The sequence below is a fragment of the Penaeus chinensis genome, chromosome 43 (genome assembly GCF_019202785.1).
Source record: "Penaeus chinensis breed Huanghai No. 1 chromosome 43, ASM1920278v2, whole genome shotgun sequence".
Lineage (NCBI taxonomy): Eukaryota > Metazoa > Arthropoda > Malacostraca > Decapoda > Penaeidae > Penaeus > Penaeus chinensis.
This window is the reverse complement of record NC_061861.1, coordinates 3,761,839-3,781,838: the sequence shown is the minus strand read 5'-3', so window position 1 is coordinate 3,781,838 and position 20,000 is coordinate 3,761,839. Positions and strand designations below refer to the sequence as shown.

The following is a 20,000-nucleotide window of genomic DNA, read 5'->3' as shown; positions in this document are numbered from 1 at the left end:
CAATATGTAGGTTTTACTGTGTCTGACTAAATAGCATCAGTTACAGACAGTCGTGGAAGACTCGCTCTCTTCAATAGTGGAAAAAAATCCAAGCAAATACACAAACTGGCAACCAATTCACAACATACTGATGCGCATTTTACTGTTTGTAGGTTGAGACAAAATAAAAAATATGAAACACTGTCACTGGAGATATAGAAAAAAAATGATATAACGACCATAATAACAATGTTTTGGACATAAGGTATATATAAAAATCTAATTGATGACAAGAAATCAAGCAATAATTGCATATAGGCTGACGATGAGGCGCTTAAGCCCCATCGACCAACGAACACAAAATTTTTTACAGCATAAACATTCAGAGATACTGTGACGGTACACACTGAATGCATGACAAAAAAGAAACACATGATAATAATAATGATAAAAATCTATAATCAATTATAAGTCATTATCGTAAACATAATGCTTTTACACATAAAGGAGCAATGCAGTGACTGTACATAACAGACTACAAACAAAACTCGAACATAAAAGCTTTACACCTGTTACCCTTTCGCAATGAAGCCCCAAATGTACACGTCCGGCGCAGCACTTCGTGGTGGCCGGACTTTCGTTGAGAGAAACAATTAAATAATTAAAAATCACCTTTTAAAAATAAGGCTTTAGAAATAATGAGAATTCTTTGCATGAGAATTTGTATATAAAAAAAAAAAGAGTTTGTGTGTGTGTGGGGGGGGGGGAAGTATTCTAAATTTTGAGAATTCCGATTACAAGTAGGAGTATTTCGAAAAGGAAAAATATATATAAAGAGTTATCAAATATGATATGAGATAGATAAATCAGAATTTTCTTTCGTTTTTCATTGAAAGTGAATGATTGAGACTAGTTCATGTAGCCATATGCAACGAAGCGACAGCGTCACCTGCCGTTCGCCTTTTAAGACACTCATACATAAAAACTTTGACAAATACTTTATTTGTTAAATCTAGGTATCCTGACAAGCATAAAATCCAGACTGACCCGTAGGCAATACAGCTGCAGTGGATAATCTCTTACAAATTAGAATAATAATGATAATCATCATCATAATAATAACAATAATTAAAAAAACTCAAAACCGGTATTTGGTCCAGAATACCGGTCCGCTTTGTTTATCTTAATCAAATCAATGACGTTCTTACCAAACGCGTAATACTTTGTGACTGTGAAACGTGGGGGCATCTATAAGGTGCGATGGAGACCCTAGGACTAATACTGTACAATATAACTGAGTGGTAATGGGCAAAATAAAATAAATAAAAAAAGAGTCGGCGTAAAATAAGAGAGAGAGGGGGTGGATGGGGTTCAGTGTTGCTGTTGCATCCTGGGAGGGACTGGGAATGGGCGATAGGAAAACCTTAAACCTATTCTCTCCTTAACTCTATGACCTACCTAGGGCATTTAACTTCGGCAGATTTTATAAATAGGTCTTTTTTATTAATAATACATAGGTCAACTTGTCATCCTTCTTTTTTTTTCTTTCTTTTTTAAAAACATGTCTATACAAAAAAACATGGCCTCCTACAAAACGGAGGCCTGATTAGCAACCTCCGTGCCACGAGAGGTCCACCTGACTAAGCTTCGCCTTGTACCACACAGGCTGGGAGACAGAAGCCAAAAACGCCTCTTTGGTTAACAGCAGTGCCCGAGGGCCCGGACGGCCGCCCGCGGAACCCTCAACCGCTTTCTTGTTGTTTTTCTTAGCCTCTTCAAGACAAAATAAGAGGTATATATGTATATATATATAATATATATATTCGTATATATATATAAAAAGAGGTAATCGAATCACCATTTCACAGGCGTCTTTGTTTGAAAAAAAAATTCATATATTATCATAATGAAAAAAAATCATAAAACTTAAACGATACAGGGATTTAGAAAGTTTTTGATCGATGCCAAAAACACGAGTCAGTAGATCTAGGTCCTGGACAGCGACAAACCCCAAAAACAAAACAGAAAACCGAGACCCGACAGAGGAGAGTGGCCGGCGCCGGGGACAGGCTGCTTTCATCCCGTGTCGGGAGGAAGGCTTCCCCGCCGCGCCCAGAGTGGAAAGAGGTGTGCGAGTCGGCGCCCCTCGCTTGCCTCCTTCAGGCACACCAGGAAAGGCCTGCGTCGACGGGTGCTATGTACAAGATGAAATGCCTCGGGCGGAGGGGCAGGAGGGAGGGAGGGGGAGGGCAAGAGGCGGGGGGAGGGGGCTGTGTTGACCGTGAGGTGTTCGTTCCTGAAGTGAACGCGTGTGCCTGAAGAAGGAAAGGGTCGTTCGGCCGCCACGACTCAAGCAAGCTCGTGACTTGAGTGGGTATTCTTTGGTATCCTAGCTAAGAGATCGGTCCGTGCTGCTCAAACACGCACTCAGCTATACTAGAGGTCGTCTCTCGCTCTCTCCGCGGCTTGTGGCGCGCAGGTCGTGGAGACTTGTGTTCCTTTCTCTTTTTGTCTTCGGGTCCTTTTTGGCTTCTCCTCCTCTTCGTAGACGTCTTCGCTATTCTTCTCTGACTTCTGCAGCTCCTTATCCACATATATAAATCTCTGGTTCATCGCGATCTTCCTTCTCCCTCAGTCCTTCTCTCGCGGCCGCGTCTGCGTGAGGCTCGTGCCTCCGGAGCGCGGGAGGGAAGGGAGGGGGGAGGGGAGACCCTCGGGAGGGGGAGGGGCAGCGAGGAGGGGGAGCGGAGGTCTGTCGCATCACAGTTGTCTTGATAAGCCGGACACCTGCTCGCCAACGGACGCACAGCAGAGACGAGGTGACGTCACAGCGTTACGTGCAGCGGTCCTGTCTGCCGCACATGGAGGCGCCCAGGGACGACTGCAGCATGCGCAGCCGCGCCGCCGTGTTGTTGTGACTGTTGTTGTTGTTGTTGGGGGTGGTGTTGGCGTTGTTGGTGGTGGCGTTGCTGTTGACGCTGTTGCCACCGCCGCTGCCGTTGTTACCACCGTTGCTGGAGGTCGAGTAGTTCCCCATGTCTGCGGGCGCGAAAGGGACAAGGTTAGCACGTCGCGAAAATGAAGGAAAGTATCTACTTCTACCACTAGTGCATCGGCTCTGTAAAGACTGAACCTGTACCCTGTCACCTGGAGTGTTCTCTAACCGTGTCTGAGGAAAACTATGGTGGAACTAACTTCTAAGTCTATATATCCGTGATGCCAAGAAGGAGAATTGAGGAAATACGGAAAAGGGGAAAACCAAATCGATGGACGTGAACGGAAAAAAGAATCAGGAGAGAGCGAGATAGAGAGAGAGAGAGAGAGAGAGAGAGAGAGAGAGAGAGAGAGAGAGAGAGAGAGAGAGAGAGAGAGAGAGAGAGAGAGAGAGAGAGAGAGAAAGAGAGAGCGAGAGAGACGGAGAACAGAAAAAAAAGAAAGAAAGCGATCCGCAGGGAAAACAGAAAAGTGAGAGGGAAAAAAAGTTAACAGGCCAACACAAAGAACCAAAAAAGATAAGGTACACCAATACTCACAGTTACTTACTAAGGAGACCCCCCGTGCCGTAGCCATAAGTGGGGTACGCGGAGGAATACTGAGTGTACGGTGAGGAGTACGTGTAATCTGCCATGGACCCGGCCGTGCCTGAGGGAGGAAGAACGAAGTCGTTAGTCATGTAGGTCGGCAGCGCAATCGCACTTACACACACAAAAAAAGGGAAACACGAATGTAAATGGATAAATAAAAGGCGTGAGTAAATACAAAAAAAAAAAGTAATGGATAAATAAACACATGGGGTAACGATGAATAAACATGTAAATAAAATTGGTCGAATAAAAATAGATTATCTGGACTGGCATGTATGCAATCCCTGTCTGGATGGGAAAGCGACTTGAATGTCTTTGGCGGCTGGGGAGATACTAGGCTTCAGGTGACCTTCCTTCGATTTCTCAGGGGAAAATAGGCGGGGTGTAAATCCTACTGTTTTGACTATAAACATGAGAATAAAGACCTAAAAAAAAAGGCCTAAAAACTGAACGGCCGCCTCGAAGGGCCCGTGAAGTGGGCGTGGCGACGGAGGTGTCTGGGCAACTGGCCGCGAGGAGGGCGACGCTCCGGAGGGACTGGGAATCTGGAAGCGGGACCCTTTGGGGGAGGCCACGCGGCAAGACCCGGGCGTGGGCGGGACGCGGGCGTGGACATGCAAGTGGGCGTGCGGGGTGCAGACTCGAGGGAGAGGAGCGGGAGGAGGGCCGGGGGGGGGGGGGACTTACCTGGGAAGGGAAGGGCGGAGGGGCGGAGGGCTTACCTGAGTAGTGCGTGATGGGCGGGAGGGTGGTGTAGGTCGGGTCGGGAGTGACCGCGGCATGGGCATGCATGGGTACGTGGGCATGCGATGGGGTATGCACGTGGGTGTGTGCATGGTTGGGAACGTGGTGGGTGGCGGCATGGGCGTGCGACGCGGGCTGGAGGACCGTGAGGGCAGAGGTGCAGGGCGTGTCCGCCTTGAGCGGTGACGAGCAGGGCGCCACCACCAGCGTGTCCAGCGACGTCACGCTCTCGCTCGACGTGCACTGGGCAGGCGACACGGGCGTGTGGTCCGGGTAGTGGGCGGTGGTGTAGGCGGCGTTTGAGGAGGGCTGAGGCTGCGTGCTGCTCAGGGGGGTGTAGACGGACCCACCTGACGTGCAGATAACAACTTCCCATCACACTCACACACTCAACTACAGCCGGCGATCGGGCGCACCCGCGCGGCGCCGCTCACGGACTCGGACTCGTCTCTATGCTATTAAGTCCCGTTAATTCAGACCCTTACGCTTCATCAATGAACTTCTCAAAACCCCTCTGACACCCCTGCTAAGAGACGAGTGAGCCCGCGGGCGCGGCGTCAAGACCGCGCGTCCCCACCGCAAGGCGGGCGCCATGAGGAGTCTCTCGCTCCTCCGGGCGGCTCCTCCTTGCCGAGAGGGCGCGGCGGCGCTTCTCAAACAACATAAAAATAAGAGCTCATCTACGGGACGCAGCCAGCGCCAGCCCTAAGAGCACCGTCCGCCCTCAGTGCCGGACGTCGCCCGCGACACGAGCGAGCGCGAGGCCCTCCCCCTCGAAGTCGGCCGAAAGTGACCTCGACCTCGAGGGAGGGGGGTCCTCGGCGCTTCTTCGTGGCGCGGAGACGACGCACGAGGCTCTCTCTGCACTAAGCCGACGCCCCACGCCCTCGAAGGGCGCTGAGGCGAGGGCTAGGCGGAGGCCGAGGGCGAGCGGGCTCGCCAAGCGCTGCTCGTGCTAAGGCTGTGGCTGCACTGCCTGGGCTGCGTCCCTCAGTCACTTCTACAGGTGCAAAGTGCAGGTGCAAATTAGTGCACAGGTGCTAATGTGCATTTAAGTCAAAATTATCTTGCATGAAAAAGCAACTGAACTCTATTACAGACACATTTAAAGAAAAAAAATATCAAAATAAAATGAACTCATACTGAAAGAGCTACATCAAAAATAATATATTTCAGATCACAGACAGAGGAAAAAAACACATGGTTATCATGCAATCATGCAACAACAAAATGGGCGTCCATGCACAGCACTAATGTATAATGAATTCTCATGCAACAGATGATGATATAACATGCAAGGGGTTTGATTCCCAGTCCCAGTTCCCGGTTCCAGGATTCCTAGCCAGTTATTTGACAGTGGACCAGACACCTTCGTCAGTAGATCAGCGACAGCAAAAAAATGGTTATTTTGATTTTATCATTATTATTTTGGGTTCTGATTTCTCGACAGATGTTAAGGAATGGATGGATTGGCGATGGATTAATAGAGTTGCTGACAGGAATGAGGAATATTAGATTTCGTTTTCACCAGGGTATAATTGCTGGATGACGTGTGTGAGAGGAAATAACAGGGAAAACAGAGGAAAACAAGAAAAAACACGTTAGAAGGTTAGAACACAGGGGAACACAAAACAAAACCGAAAAGTAGTTAATACAAATACAAATAACAAAGAAAAACAAAAAGAAAAAAAAAACAGAAAAGAAAGAGGGAATAAGAACACGGAGATGAGTGAAAGTGAGAATGAAAACGAACGAAATGAAACTGAAATTCAATGGAAATGAAAATGGAAGTGAGCCAACTATGAAAAACGGAATGAAAACGAACGAAAAAAAAATGGAAACGGAAATAGAAATGATAGTGAATGAAAATGGAAATGAATGAAAAGGGAAATAGAAGTGGAAATGGAAATGAGCGATCGCGCCCCCCGGCCTACCCCCTCCCCCTCCCCCCCCTCCGGCCCCGCCTCCCCCGCGCCGACCAGCGTCCTTGCAACGGCATCCTTCATCTCACAGCGCGGACTTCGATGGCTCCTTGGGATCGGTTTCCTTTAGCTTATGACGCCCGAACAGCGCTCAGCAGCTCGTTCCGGGGAGTGCTTTGTGCCCACTAAATATTTCTCCCAAGCGACGGTCACCCGCTCCGGTTGCTGAAAAAGCCGTTCTTTTCTCCCTCGTGAAATCCCCTCTCGCTCCCTCCCTTTCTTCTCCCCTCCTTCGTCCTCCTCCCCTTTTCTCCCCTGTTTTCCTCTCTTCCTTCTCCCCTCCCTCCCTTCCACCCTCCTCCCCTCCCTCTCTTCCTTCCTCCCCCAATTCACCTCCTTCTCCTCCTTCTTCTTCTTCTTCTTTTTCTTCCTCCTCTGATCCCGAGCCAGGCAGGCCTTGTTCGATAAATCAAAGTGTTCATAGAATCCCGCTTTTCACGGCAGCGAAACGGCGATAAAATTCCATGGCTGAATACGACGCCGCGACTGTAAAATCCACCATTGTCCCGACATTGTTGGCGGACGCAAGATGAGTTACGGCTGCGGCGGCCCAGGATATCTTACCCGCGCTCGTGTCGCCCGCCCTTAAGTACACACACAGATTTTACGTGGGTGACGGAGGCGCTTTTTGGGAGGCCAGGCGAAAGCTGGAGAGCCGCGCGGGTGACGGAGGACTGGAATGGCCATTAAAGTCGGGCCGAAGTCTACTAGAAAAAGCCATATAAGAAGGGAAAGTCACCTCCCAAAATGGCTGCCGATCTAGTGCCGTCTTGAGGGGGAGCCGAGGGGGCGGGGAGGAGGAGGAGGGAGGGAGGGAGGGAGGGAGGGAGAGGGAAAGGGAGAGAGAGAAAGTGAAGGAGAAAGAGAGAGGGAGAAAGATAGAGAGAGAGGGAATTGAATTGATAAATTTATTACGTCCAATGGACGACAGAGAGAGAGAGAGAGAGAGAGAGAGAGAGAGAGAGAGAGAGAGAGAGAGAGTGAGAGAGAGAGAGAGTGAGAGAGAGAGAGAGTGAGAGAGTGAGAGAGAGAGAGAGAGAGAGAGAGAGAGAGAGAGAGAGAGAGAGAGTGAGAGAGTGAGAGAGAGAGAGAGAGAGAGAGAGAGAGAGAGAGAGAGAGAGAGAGAGAGAGAGAGAGAGAGAGAGAGAGAGAGAGAGAGAGAGAGAGAGAGAGAGAGAGAGAGAGAGAGAGAGAGAGAGAGAGAGAGAGAGAGAGAGAGAGAGAGAGGAGGGGGGGGGGGGGGCGTGGCGAAGAGAAGGGCGAGATCCTCAGAAAGGCCGTCCCCTTCGGCCCGACCCGTCCAAGGAGCTCCATTCGGGTCCTCGCCTCGGGTCCTTGCCTCGGGCGCGCGGCCTCGCAGGATTCACGGTCTCGCCGGCGATGCCTGCAAGACGGACGCATTTCATGGGGAATTTCAGCGCCGTCTCGGAGCAGATTCCGACCTAATGTAAACTTTCTCCGCGCGATCCGTGCGTAGTGCGATGACTTCCAAGCAAACTTGCTGACTTAACAGCCCCGGAGACGAACTTGTGGCCGGTGATTCCCTCGACTTTATGGCTAAACTTGGCTCAGGTTCCCAGGCCGGATCTCTCTCCCTCTCTCCTCTTTACTCTCTCTCTCTCTCCCTTTCTTCCCCGCTCGTCGCACTCGCAAGAACAGCCGAGAATCCCCAAAGATGGCGCGGATCTCCCGTGATTAAATTGTGTCGGCGCGGTTCTGTAGATACGTTTGAGACGCAGCCGTGCGTGTCGCCGAAAGTGGATACGTTCTAGCCGCGCTCCCATGCCCTGGGATTCATATCTAACCTGATTCCTTACATCGAGAATGATTCAGAGCGACAAGATGCCCCCAGAATGAGGATGATGCATGATGATAATAAAGATGACGATAATAGTAAGTGAATAATGCATGTGATGGATGGAGATTTACACAGATCCGCAAATGCCTCCGCGATGGCCGGAGGGACGTCGGCGCCAGCGAGCCCGAACGTCGCGGGATGGATGGGATGGATGAGCCGATGGGCTGCTTGGATGGATGGGTGGATGGAAAGGGGGAGGGGGAAGGGAGGGGGGGAGGCGTTTCGAGGGGGGGATGCTTACCTTGATGGAACTGGGATGCGGTTGTGTCAAGGACTGAAGGAGCAGCGAGCACGGGCTTCACATCTTGCATGGTGATGGGTGTGAGAGGTGTCAGTCCACCTGCGCTACCTGTAGGAGGCCAACCACACAGTTATTTTCTTGACTTTCTCTCTTTCTCTTTCTTTCTTTGTTTAACTTTCTTTACTCTCTCTATTCTTCTTTCTTGTCAAACAGGAGGGGACAGAACGGAAAAAAAAGAATCTGGTTTCTGAGACCTCTTTTTTCCGCTCTTTCGCCCTCCTTTTCTTCACTTATGAAACAACATTCTAGTTTGAGCTTTTCTATCTTTGGCTTTGTTTTTTTCTTTATTTTTCTTCTCTCTCTTTTTTCAACGAACTACGGACATCACCAAACCCATCACCATGAACCTACAAGAGATGACGTGGACCCGCCGACGCCGTCTTCGAAGAGGGGAGGGAGGGAGGGAGGGGAGGGAGGAAAGGGAACGGAAGGGAGGGGAAGGGGAGGGAGCGAGAGGGAGAAGGGGAATGTGAAGAAGGGAGGTTAGAGATGAAGAAAGCAGGAGGATGAGAATCAGAAAAAAAAAAAAAAAAAATAGGAAGGAAACGTAAGAACTCACAAGAACGAAGATTTCACCCGAAAGTTGTGACACAAAAAGGAGATGAAAAGGAAATCAAAGAGGAAGAAGATAAGAACCGAAAGGAGAAGGCGTGACAAACATCCTGAGGCGCGACTTACCGAGAGAAGTAGCGAGAGGAGGCGAGTAGACCTGGTTGGTGTTGGATTGCGTCATGGCCATCGTCTCATAGAGAGCGTCCGTGGAGGCGGAGGCGGCGGACACCGACGGGTAGCTGGCCGGGTGGTCCACGAACGACTGGACGCTGCTGGGGGAGAGGCGGGGGGTAATTAGTGTCAGGTTGGTGCAGGACATAACGCATTTACATCACACACACACACACATTCAACGCACGAACGCAATCTTGTTAAACATCCTTATCAGAATGAAACAATGATAAAAATAAAACACACAAATATGAGAAGACAGGAGTTCCGTGACTATGTCTCTCGACCTACCTGTAGGGGGAAGCGGCGCCTCCCGTGACGCCGCCGCCGAGGTCTGGAAGCAACGTCTTGGTGGCGTCTTCGGTCTTGAGGGCCGGCCAGGCTTGCTTCGACCATAACATCTGTCGGAGAGAGAGGCGGTGAGATGCGGGAATATTAAAGGGGGGGGGGTAACAACTGTAGAATAAAGGCGGTTACATAGAGGAATAAATCAAACTATGAATATAAGGGATAAACATAGAATAACAAACATAGAAATGTTAGTGGCATGCTTTGTTGAATCGCTTCTTCCTCTGGCGAAATTCATGAATCGACGTGTACAATGACAATTCAACCAGGGCGTTTTCCGAAGCCTTCAGGATCCACTTCGCTCGCGAGGGCGGAAGAGGTAAGCAAGGAGCGAAGGCAGAAGGTGCCGTTGGCGCTGACATAACTTATGCACACTTCAAACACGGTCGCGACTCGGCTCCCGCGGGGACAAGACCGATTATCGACGAGGCCGCAAGTCGGGAGGCGGACTGCGGCGCCCTTCCTCTCCTTCGGCGTACGGGATGGCGTTCTCTCGCTCTTGCAGCCGCGGTACTCGGAGGCGCCCTTCATTTTTTGCTGCGGCGGCCTCGTCTCGCTCCAATATCCAATTTATATTCAGCACGGGCATTAGCGCGCGGCCCGGGCGTGACGGTCGCCTTCTCGGCACGCGCCCCCTCCCCCTTGTGCTTGGGGCGGGGGAGGGGGGGCGGGGATATTAAATGCGGTAGTTCAGTCGCGTGTTTGCATAAGAGCGGCAATGTTGCACTCCCCGTCACGGAGCGCTGTCCTCCGGTTGCAAGGCCGGCGTTGCAAGGTATCATGCTGCCAAGTGGAGGAGTCGGGTGGCACAGGAGCCGAGGCGGCGGCGGCTCTTCCGCCTCCGAGGCGTCTCGTCACCCTCCGTCGTCCCCCGTGTCCGGCTCGGGCGTCGCTCATGCTTATGCATGACCTCCGTCGCCCGCGCTCAAGCATTCTCGCTTGCATGCGTGCTCACACACACACACACACACACACACACACACACACACACACACACACACACACACACACACACACACACACACACACACAGAAGGCCAAGCCGTCGCAGCAGGATATCCGAGCGGCGTCCCCGGCCGCGCCTTCCTCGGCCGAGCGACGGGCCGCCAATCGCTCCTTCCGCAAATGATTAATTTTCCGGCCGTTACTCCTTACACTCATTAGGTAATTCTCTGCTCGAACAATGACTGGCCGCGGGGGTGGGCGGGGGAGGAGAGGGCGGGTGGAGGAGAGGGAGATGGATGAAGGGCGAAGGGAAGGGGAGAGGAGGAGGGGGGATGAAGGAGGAGGAGCAGAGGCCAGGGAAGAACTGCAGCTTGACTTCACATTCCAAGATGGCTGGCGACTCTGCAGAGGCCGAGGAGGAGCGAGAGGGAAGGAGGGGAAGGAGGGAAGGAGGGGCGGAGAGGAGAGGCGAGGGGGGGGAGGGCTAGAAAGGAGAGAGTGGAGGGGGGTGGGGCAGGGGCGTGACACAGCAGCGTACCCGGCGAGGCCCTCTGAGTGCGTCTACACGTAACGAGTCGTTCCTCCGGCGATCGAAAGGAAGAGAACGACCCCTCCCCCCCTCCCCCCCTCGGCTCGCGTGACAGTCGTCCGATTATCCCGACGATGACGAGGACGACGATGATGATGGCGAAGATGGCGGAGAGCACTGGCGTGGGCGTGCGGGCGGGCATGCGGTTAGTGTATTTACCCGCCACTCTTACATCATAAAAGTCATTACTGGGCATTGATTCCGTAAGAGGGGTGGGGCGGGGGCGGGGGCAGGAGGGGGGGGGGAGAACGTGCAAATGGGTGGGTGTAGCTGATGGCCAAGTGAGTGATGGGCGTGACAACAGGTCGAAAGCGCGGGCGAGGTGTCATTTGGCCGTGGGCGTGTCCGAACGCCGTGCAAGAGAGCGCGCGAGGTCGCCCCGATCGGTAAGGTAAACAAGGTCCTGCTAAGTATCCCTTTAATATTTAAGCTTCCGAAAAGCAAGACGCGTCAAGAAAATAAAGAAGAAAAAGAAGAAAAGAAATCACAGATTTTATCGACGAAATCACAGAAGAATTTTGCTTGAGTAGACTAAGGTTGTTTCTTCGGAGACTTATCGGAATTTCATCCAGATTCTTTCGTTATTCTTTCTGGCACGCGAAGGAGAGAGAGAGAGAGAGAGAGAGAGAGAGAGAGAGAGAGAGAGAGAGAGAGAGAGAGAGAGAGAGAGAGAGAGAGAGAGAGAGAGAGAGAGAGAGAGAGAGAGAGAGAGAGAGAGAGAGAGAGAGAGAGAGAGAGAGAGAGAGAGAGAGAGAGAGAGAGAGAGAGAGAGAGAGAGAGAGAGAGAGAGAGAGAGAGAGAGAGAGAGAGAGAGAGAGAGAGAGAGAGAGAGAGAGAGAGAGAGAGAGCCAAAAAAAAGAAATGGAGAAAATGAGAAAGACAGACAGACAGCTAGAAAAAAAATAGACAGATAAATAGATGAATAGAGAGAGAGCGAAAGAGAAAAGGAGCTGTCTGCTGGGGAAGGAGAGACACAAAGTGGACGCTGAAATTCACAGTATCGACACAGCATCGACACTCGTATTGTGTCACTGTCGCCGAGGGGGAGGGCCCCGTCCAGACTTAAGCCACAACTCAAAAATGCGAAAAGGTAAAAAAGGCAATAAATAAGTAAAATCGGAGACGAATATAATGGAAAAACGATAAAAAGGCCCTCCATTGACCAAGAACTCCCCTAGAAGTAAGAGAACAGGGGTAGGGGGGGGAGGGGAGAGGATCTGTGACGGGGACATCCAAGACGCTGGGTAATGGACGGAGGAGGCGATAGGGAGACAAGGAGACTAAGGAGAAAGAGGGAGAGAAAGAGGGAGAGGTGACAGAAGAGAAGAAAGAGGAAGGGAAGTGAAGAGAGCGAGAGAGGGATGAAAGGGAGAGGAAAGAAGAAGTAGAAGAAAGGTGGAGAGGAAGAGGGAAGAATGTGGAAAGGAGAAGCGAGGGGAAGAAAAGGGGAAATACTAAGGAATGAAGGAATCGAAATGGTGGAGAAGGGGAAAATGAAAGGAGGAAAGGGATAGAAAAAACAAAAAACGAAACGGCAAAGGAGAGGGGAAAAAAAAACAGGAAAGGAAAGAGCGAGCAAGAAAACGCGAAACAGAAAGAAAGAAAACACAAAAGAACTGAAATAAAGGCAGAGCAATCATGGCGGCAGAGGAAGAGAGGAGAATGGAAGGGAAGGGTTGGGAAGGGGAGAGGGAGAGGGAGAGGGAGAGGGAGAGGGGAACGAGGGGCCAGGGGAGAGAGAGGGAAGCAGGGAGGAGGGACAGACGAAAGAGGGGAGAGGGACAGAGGGGAGGAGAGGGATGTGTGACTGCACGTCGTCCCCGGCCGGCACCATGACTGCCATAAACCAAAATGTCTGCGCCATAACTCCAGGAGACTACGATCCCGGCGCAAATAAAAGGCGAAGGAGGAACCGCCCGAAGACAAATAAAAGGGGCCGTAACTCCCTCATAAATCAGCTGCCCCAACAAATTGAGATTGGCACGGCGCCTCTCGGAATTTCAAAGCAGGTAATAAGGCCAGTGATTGGCTACTTCACGTAACCAAGAATATGATCCGAGGCTTTGATTGGCTGCCGTTGACCGCCGGAGGGGGAGGGGCAGGGGGCAGGGGCCAGGGAGGGAAGGAGGCTTTCATATCGTGAATTGACCAATAAGATTACAAATGACCTCGAGGGAATGGTAGTTATGAAAGATATAGACTGCTTTGTTTGGGTGATTTGGAGCACCAAGGTGTAATAAATCTGTTTTATTGCTCAATTTTGCTGTAAGACATCGGAGCTTCCTCCATTTTCTTCGAGATTGTGGAATACGATCCCTTTGTCTTCAGCTGCCTTACGAAAAGGGAGCAAGGGGAAGGGAGAGGATAGATAGATAGGAGAGGAGGAAAGGGGAGGAAAGGGGCGAAAAGGAAGAAAGGAGGAGAGGAGGCGGAGGAAGAAGACCAGGAATCCAGGAAAATGAAGAGAAGGAAGAAGAAGAGGAGGAAGAGGATGAGGAAAGAGGAGGAAATGGAGGGGAAGGATAAAGAAGAGGTAGAAGGAACATAAGAGCAAAGAAGCGAAGAGAAGGATAGGTAACTAAATACAAGAATAGACGAAAATAGAAGGAGAGAGAATACGGGAGGCAAAAGGAGAGAAAAGCTTAAACTAAAAAAGAGAGGGAAATGGGGAGAAACAGAGAGGAGATAGGAGAGAGAAAGGAGAGAGAGAGAGAGAGAGAGAGAGAGAGAGAGAGAGAGAGAGAGAGAGAGAGAGAGAGAGAGAGAGAGAGAGAGAGGGGGGGGGGGTGGGGGTCAGTAAGGAAATACGTTTTCTGTTTGTCTTATAGAAAACAAATTATCCTCATTCACATTCGACAGTTAAGAGGTCTCAGGGGCCCAGTTCTTGCATGTATAACACCTTCGAGTACTGGCCTCCGAGAGATGGATTGGGGGGGGGGGGAAGGGGGAGGAGGAAGAGGAGGAGGCAGGAGAGACAAGAGGAAGAAAGTGAGAGGTGGGGGGAAGAGAGGAGGGGGGGAGGAGGAGGAGGAAGAGAAGGGGGGAGGAGGAGGAGGAGGAGGAGGAGGAGGAGGAGGAGGAGGGGTGGAGGGGAGGAGGAGGGGGAGGAGGAGGAGGAGGAGGAGGAGGAATAAGATGGAGGGGATGAGGATAACAGAAAGAAAGGAGGGGTAAAGGAAGAGGATGATAAGCCTAATAAAAAGAAGGGGAGGGAAGAAAAATAGGAGGAGGAGAAGTTGGAGAAGGAAAAGGAGAAGAAAGAAGGAGGAGAAGAAGGAGGAGGAGGAGGAGGAGTTCCCTCACATTGCTCTCAGTTGTGCAATATCGTCCCATCATAATTCCGGCGATGAATAATATCTTCGTCAAACTGGTAATGCATCGAATGCTACCCCCCACCCCCCCACCCCCCCACCACCCTGTCTCTCTTTCACTCTTTCGTCACGGCAAATAACTTGAGGCAGATCTATCTAAATCAGGACAGAGCCTGTGTTTTATAATAATCATTTATTCCCCTCAATATCTTCCTTCTGAAAACAAGGAATGAACAATAATAATAATGGTAATGGTATTAGTACCAATAATAAGAATACTGCTATTACTACTGGTAATAATAGTGATAACGATTATAATGATAATAATGATAAAAATAATAATGATAAAAGTAACACCAATAATATTAACAATAACAAGTCTAGAGACGATACTGAAAATACTACAATATTTTTTTTGGTTACAAATACATATTATCATCATTTTTATTACTATTAATATCATTATTATCACCACTATTATCTCTCAATAAAACTTACATTAGTGTATAGCGGATCTGTGTTGTACTGCGTTCTCTGGCGCTTCGGGTCGTCGTCTGGGTGACCAATCATATCGCGAGGTTCATCTGGGGAAGGAAAATACGGGGTTATCATTGGCTGGAAAAATACGATGCAAGTGTAAATAAAGAGGGAATAGGGAGCAGCAATATAAAATAGAGAATAACGATGCTGATGATGATAATATTAATGATACTAATGAAGAAAAGGGAAAATCAAATTCATGAGAAGTACAAACCATGAAACTGGAATATCGGCGAGAGAGAATTGAAACTAACTTCTTTAAAGTAATGATTAAAAAAAAGAAAGATGGTAGGCTACAATAAAAAAACAAGATCATACCAAAGAAGAAAGAAAACAAAAACAATAATAATAAAAACATAAAAACATAAATAAATAAAAACAAAGAACAAACGGCAAGCGCGATCCGGGTTCCGAACGTAGGCCTAGATGGGTCCCGCGCGCAATCGAGAGTTCATATGGACTGACTCACTCAACGCGACAGAAGCAGAGCCATTTTAAACCGTAATAATTCATCTTGTACAATATAATCAGTTTAATCCCCTCCCCCCCCTCCCTTTCCCTACTTCCTCCCCAACGCCCTCCTCTCCTCTTCCCTTCTCCTCCCCCTCTCCCCCCTCTTCCTCCCTCCCTTCCCCCCCAACTCTTGGGTTTCCTTAATGGCTTTTGATGGAGCGGGAGTTATTTTTTTTTATTTTTTATTTTTTGTTGTGTGTGTTGGGGAGAGAGAGCGGCCGCGTGCCAGTCATCAGATTATCAAGGGCGATTTTATTGACTTTAATATGTGTAATACGACGAAGGGGAATTGGTGCGGTTGCCCTGGTGAGTCCCGCCCCCCTCCTCTCTCTCTCTCTCTCTCTCTCTCTCTCTCTCTCTCTCTCTCTCTCTCTCTCTCTCTCTCTCTCTCTCTCTCTATTTATCTATCTAATTCCTCCATTTTCTTCCCCGGACTAGAAATCCCAGAGCAGAAACGTAATCAACTCCTGCGATTTATATACTAAATAACAGTCTGTCATCGCGTTCTAATCCGGATTACACGAAATCCGGGAATTAGTGAATGCGTAGAGAGAGGAGAGAAGGAGAGAGAGAGAGAGAGAGAGAGAGAGAGAGAGAGAGAGAGAGAGAGAGAGAGAGAGAGAGAGAGAGAGAGAGAGAGAGAGAGAGAGATAAAAGAGAGACATAGGAGAGGAGAGAGAAAGGACGATTTGAAAGGGAAGGGGAGGGGGGGGGGGGGAGGTGAGCGTTCCTAATCAAAATAATAATCATAATATAATCATACCATAATGGCGGGGCGAGATTAGAAACAGAAGCGGCCGGTGAATGTCACAGGCGCCCCTCGGGACCCGGCCACAAAGCAAGCCAGAAAATGGAGGGGCACTTTCTATTAGATTATGGCTTCCTCGCTCTCCCCTCGCCCTTCCCCGCCACCCTACCCTGGCACCCTTTGCACCAGCCCTTCCCTGGCACCCTCTGCAGGCACCCTATCTCCGCCACCCTTCTCCGGCACCCTCTATGGACGCCCTTCTTTGAATGCACCCTTCCCCGCCCGTCCTCAGAGGAACCCCCGTGTGCCACCCTTTCCCCAAGCCTTCCCCTTAGTTGGCACCCTTACCAGCCACCCTTTCTAAGTGCCATTAGGAAGCTGCCACAGATTTACTCTTTTCCCCTTCTCCTTCCCTTCTCTTTCGCTCCGTTTTCTCACCCTTTTCTTTCTTCTATTTTTTTCCTTCTACTTTTGAGTTGTTTTGTTGCTTTTATGGAAGTATATCGGACAGATAATAAATGAATAAATTAACAAAATGAAAGAAAATGAATAAAAAAAGACTTGCGCCAATTCGTGAAGGTTGACCCAAGGACGAGAATCCCTCCCCTCCTCCCCCCTCTATTCCCTCCATACATTCCCCTCCCCCTCCTCCCTCTTCACTCACCCCTTCTTACCCCCCGCCTATCCTTCTTCCCTTCGCCTTCCTCCTCTCCTTCCCCTCCCCTTTCCCTTCCCTCTTCCTCCTCCCTTTCCCTTCCCCTACTCCCTACGCCCCCTATCTCTCCCCCTCCCCCCCTCCCCCACCCAAAGATACGTGCTACTGATCTCGGTCATTATTCTTAAGGCGCGTTCTGGAAAAGGTCTCTGATGCATCCTCCAGGAGGTCTCGGGGCGGGAGGGAAGGAGGAGGGAGGGAAGGAGGAGGGAGGGAAGGAGAGAAGCGGAAAGGTTGTACGGTTGAAGAAGGAAGGAGGAATGGAAGGGAAGGGAGGAAGGAAAAGGGAGAGGGAGAGAGCGAAGGAGGGCAGTAAAGACAGTGGAAAGAAAGTAAGTGAGCGAATGAGCGAGTGATAGAATATTGGAATGAGGGTGTTATGGAATAGGAGTGAGTGAGTGAGTGAGTGAGTGAGTGAATGAATGAGTGAGTGAGTGAGTGAGTGAGTGAGTGAGTGAGTGAGTGAGTGAGTGAATTAATGAATGAATGAATGAATGAGTGAGTGAATGAGTGAGTGAGTGAATGAGCGAGTGAGTGAATGAGTGAGTGAGTGAATGAGTGAGTGAGTAAGCGAGTGCCAGAGTGGGTGAGTGAAGAGAGGGCATGGCACGGGCTCCACGAAGGCGCTCACTCGCCCCTCGAAGGGCTGCCAACTCGCTACTCTGGCTCGCTCGCTCGCTCGCCCGGGGGACAGAGCCAAGAATCCTGCTGGGGGATCCTAAGGGGCGGAGGGTGGGGAGGGGAGGGGAGGGGAGGTGAGGGGAGGGGGCGAAGGGAGAGGGACAGAAGACGAAGAAAAATGGAATAATAAAAGGACTAAGGACTGGGAGATGAAGAGCAAGACAAAAAAGAAAAAGAAAAATAAGGAAGAGGTTTAGGAACAAGGAAGAGAAGGAGGAGGTGAAGACGAAGAAAAAGGAAAAGATAAAACCAAGAATGGAAAGAGAAGAATGATAAGAGAGAAGGATAATCAATTTTCCTTGATAATTAACTGGAAGGATATGATCTAATTCTAAAAGATATTAAAAAAAAAAAAAGTTCCCAACAACTTTCGAGGGAGAAGGATGAGAGACAGAGAAAAAGTTACAGACCTTTTATAAAAATGGTCATAATAAAACTAAAGTAAACCACAAAGGGAAAAGAAACTGGAGGTAATAAAAAAATATAGTTGTTGAACTTCCTTCGCATTTGGGACACGAAAATGGAAACAGAGAGAGTAAATAAACTATGAAAAGATAAAAAAACGAAAAGAGAATAGTAATACTGACGATAATAATGATAATGATGATGATAGTAATAATAGTAATAATAATAATAATAATAATAATAATAATAATAATGATAATAATAATGATAATAATAATAATAATAATAATAATAATAATAATATCATGAACAATTTCAACGAAAAATTAAATTCAACGAGACTATATGGAGCCTGCCCCCCCACCCCCCTCCCTCCTTTCACCCCCCACCCCGGCGCAACACGGAGTTTGTAAACACGAAATGAAGGCGACGATGGGGTTGGAGAGGGGGAGAGGGGGAGAGGGGAGGGGGCAGGGGAGAGGGGGAGAGGCTAATGGAATATCGGTGCATTGATTGGGTTACATAATAATTTTTCAGACCATTACTGACCGATCATTCTCACTCTTTTGCTCTCCCTCTCTTTCTATCTCTCTCTTTCTCTTTCGATGTATTTCTCTCTCTCTCTCTCGCTTTCATCCACTCCTTCTCCTCATCTCTTCCCACGCCTTCCCCTCTCGCCCTCGACAACCCCAACTTTCCCCTCATTCCCGCTGTCCTCTTCCCCATCATCCCCCCTTTCCTCCCCTCCCTCCCTTTCCCCTCTCTCCCCCCACCCTTGCTGACATAGGGCTCATATTGTCAAGAAACATATTGTGCTCCGTTCCGATGGCTGCGTCACCTCAATGCGCCGCCTCAACAGTGACATCTATCGGCGGGGGACGGAACTCCGAGAAACAATGAACATGGAAGGGCACGCGGGCATAAATAGAAATCCAAATGTTTCCCCAACAATCAGGAGGGGGGGGGGGGGGGACACTGTTCATATGTCTCTCTCTCTCTCTTTCTCTCTACTTATGTCTGTCTGTCTCTCACTCTATCGCTTTCCCTCTTTCTAACCACTTTAACCTCTCTCTTTCTCTCTCTCTCTTTCTCTCTTTCTCTCTTACTCTCTTATTCTCTCTTTCTCGCTCTCACTCTCTCTCTCTCTCTCTCTCTCTCTCTCTCTCTCTCTCTTCCTTACCCCCTCCCTCTCTCCCTCCCTCTCTCTCTCTCTCTTTCTCTTCCTAATGTATCACACATTTTGATGAATGCAATCCTATTACACAATGTACCAGGCGATAAGCGAAGGATAATAGGAAGCTTAATAGTCGAATTTCTATTTGATGAATGACCGAATCTCAAATTACTCTTTAATTTCTTTCTGTTGATTTTTTTTTCGCGGATTTTATAAACCTTTTTTCCCCTCGACGTAACGATAAATCCTCTGAATTCGTTTTTTCCCCTTATTGTTTTATCTACCTTTGATTTATCTAGCTTTTCTTTATTTCTCTTTTTTTACTTTAATTTCTCTTTGATTTCCTCTTCTCCATTTTACCCACTTTCACTTCCCTCTCCTCTATTCCCTTTATTCACTTCCTCTTTCAGCCACGTCGCTCCCTATAAATGCAATCGATCGAGAACAAAATGTAACAGTAACAGAAGCACTCAAGGAGCACACGCGCTCTATTAAGGTCGATTATGACACGCTATAACGGCTCAAATAGACTCTTACTGACTCTTACTGTCGCAGGGAGGGAATGCGCTGGGAACGATCCCGACTATAGAGTGCACACACACACACACACACACACACACACACACCACACACACACACACACACACACACACACACACACACACACACACTGGCTATGTACATATATATATATATATATATATATATATATATATATATATATAACCGCATGCCTCTCCGATAGCATCTTTTTCAACATATATTTATACAAACAGACAAGTAGATATATAGATAAAGAGATAAGACATATGACGCCCACCTGCCAACCCACGTCAATAGCGATGGGCGTGTGTTGAGGG

At 49.0% G+C, this 20,000-nt stretch overlaps 1 protein-coding gene across 3 annotated transcripts in view; it reads right to left on the bottom strand.

The window, feature by feature from the left end:
• The window catches only part of LOC125048233 (paired box protein Pax-5-like), a 202,889-nt gene that overhangs the window by 68 nt on the left and 182,821 nt on the right, over positions 1-20,000 (bottom strand). For 2 of the 3 annotated variants that reach the window (XM_047646820.1, XM_047646821.1), the window contains 7 exons: positions 14,863-14,948; positions 9,463-9,572; positions 9,127-9,272; positions 8,389-8,496; positions 4,286-4,657; positions 3,523-3,621; positions 1-3,018 (listed from right to left, as the gene is read on the bottom strand). The exon at positions 1-3,018 is cut by the window's left edge and continues 68 nt beyond it. In XM_047646820.1, the coding sequence (XP_047502776.1) occupies positions 2,813-3,018; positions 3,523-3,621; positions 4,286-4,657; positions 8,389-8,496; positions 9,127-9,272; positions 9,463-9,572; positions 14,863-14,948 (1,127 nt within the window). In that variant the 3' untranslated portion in view covers positions 1-2,812. Of the gene's footprint in view, positions 3,019-3,512; positions 3,622-4,285; positions 4,658-8,388; positions 8,497-9,126; positions 9,273-9,462; positions 9,573-14,862; positions 14,949-20,000 lie in introns of all 3 variants that reach the window. The other variant, XM_047646822.1, reaches the window with a different exon arrangement.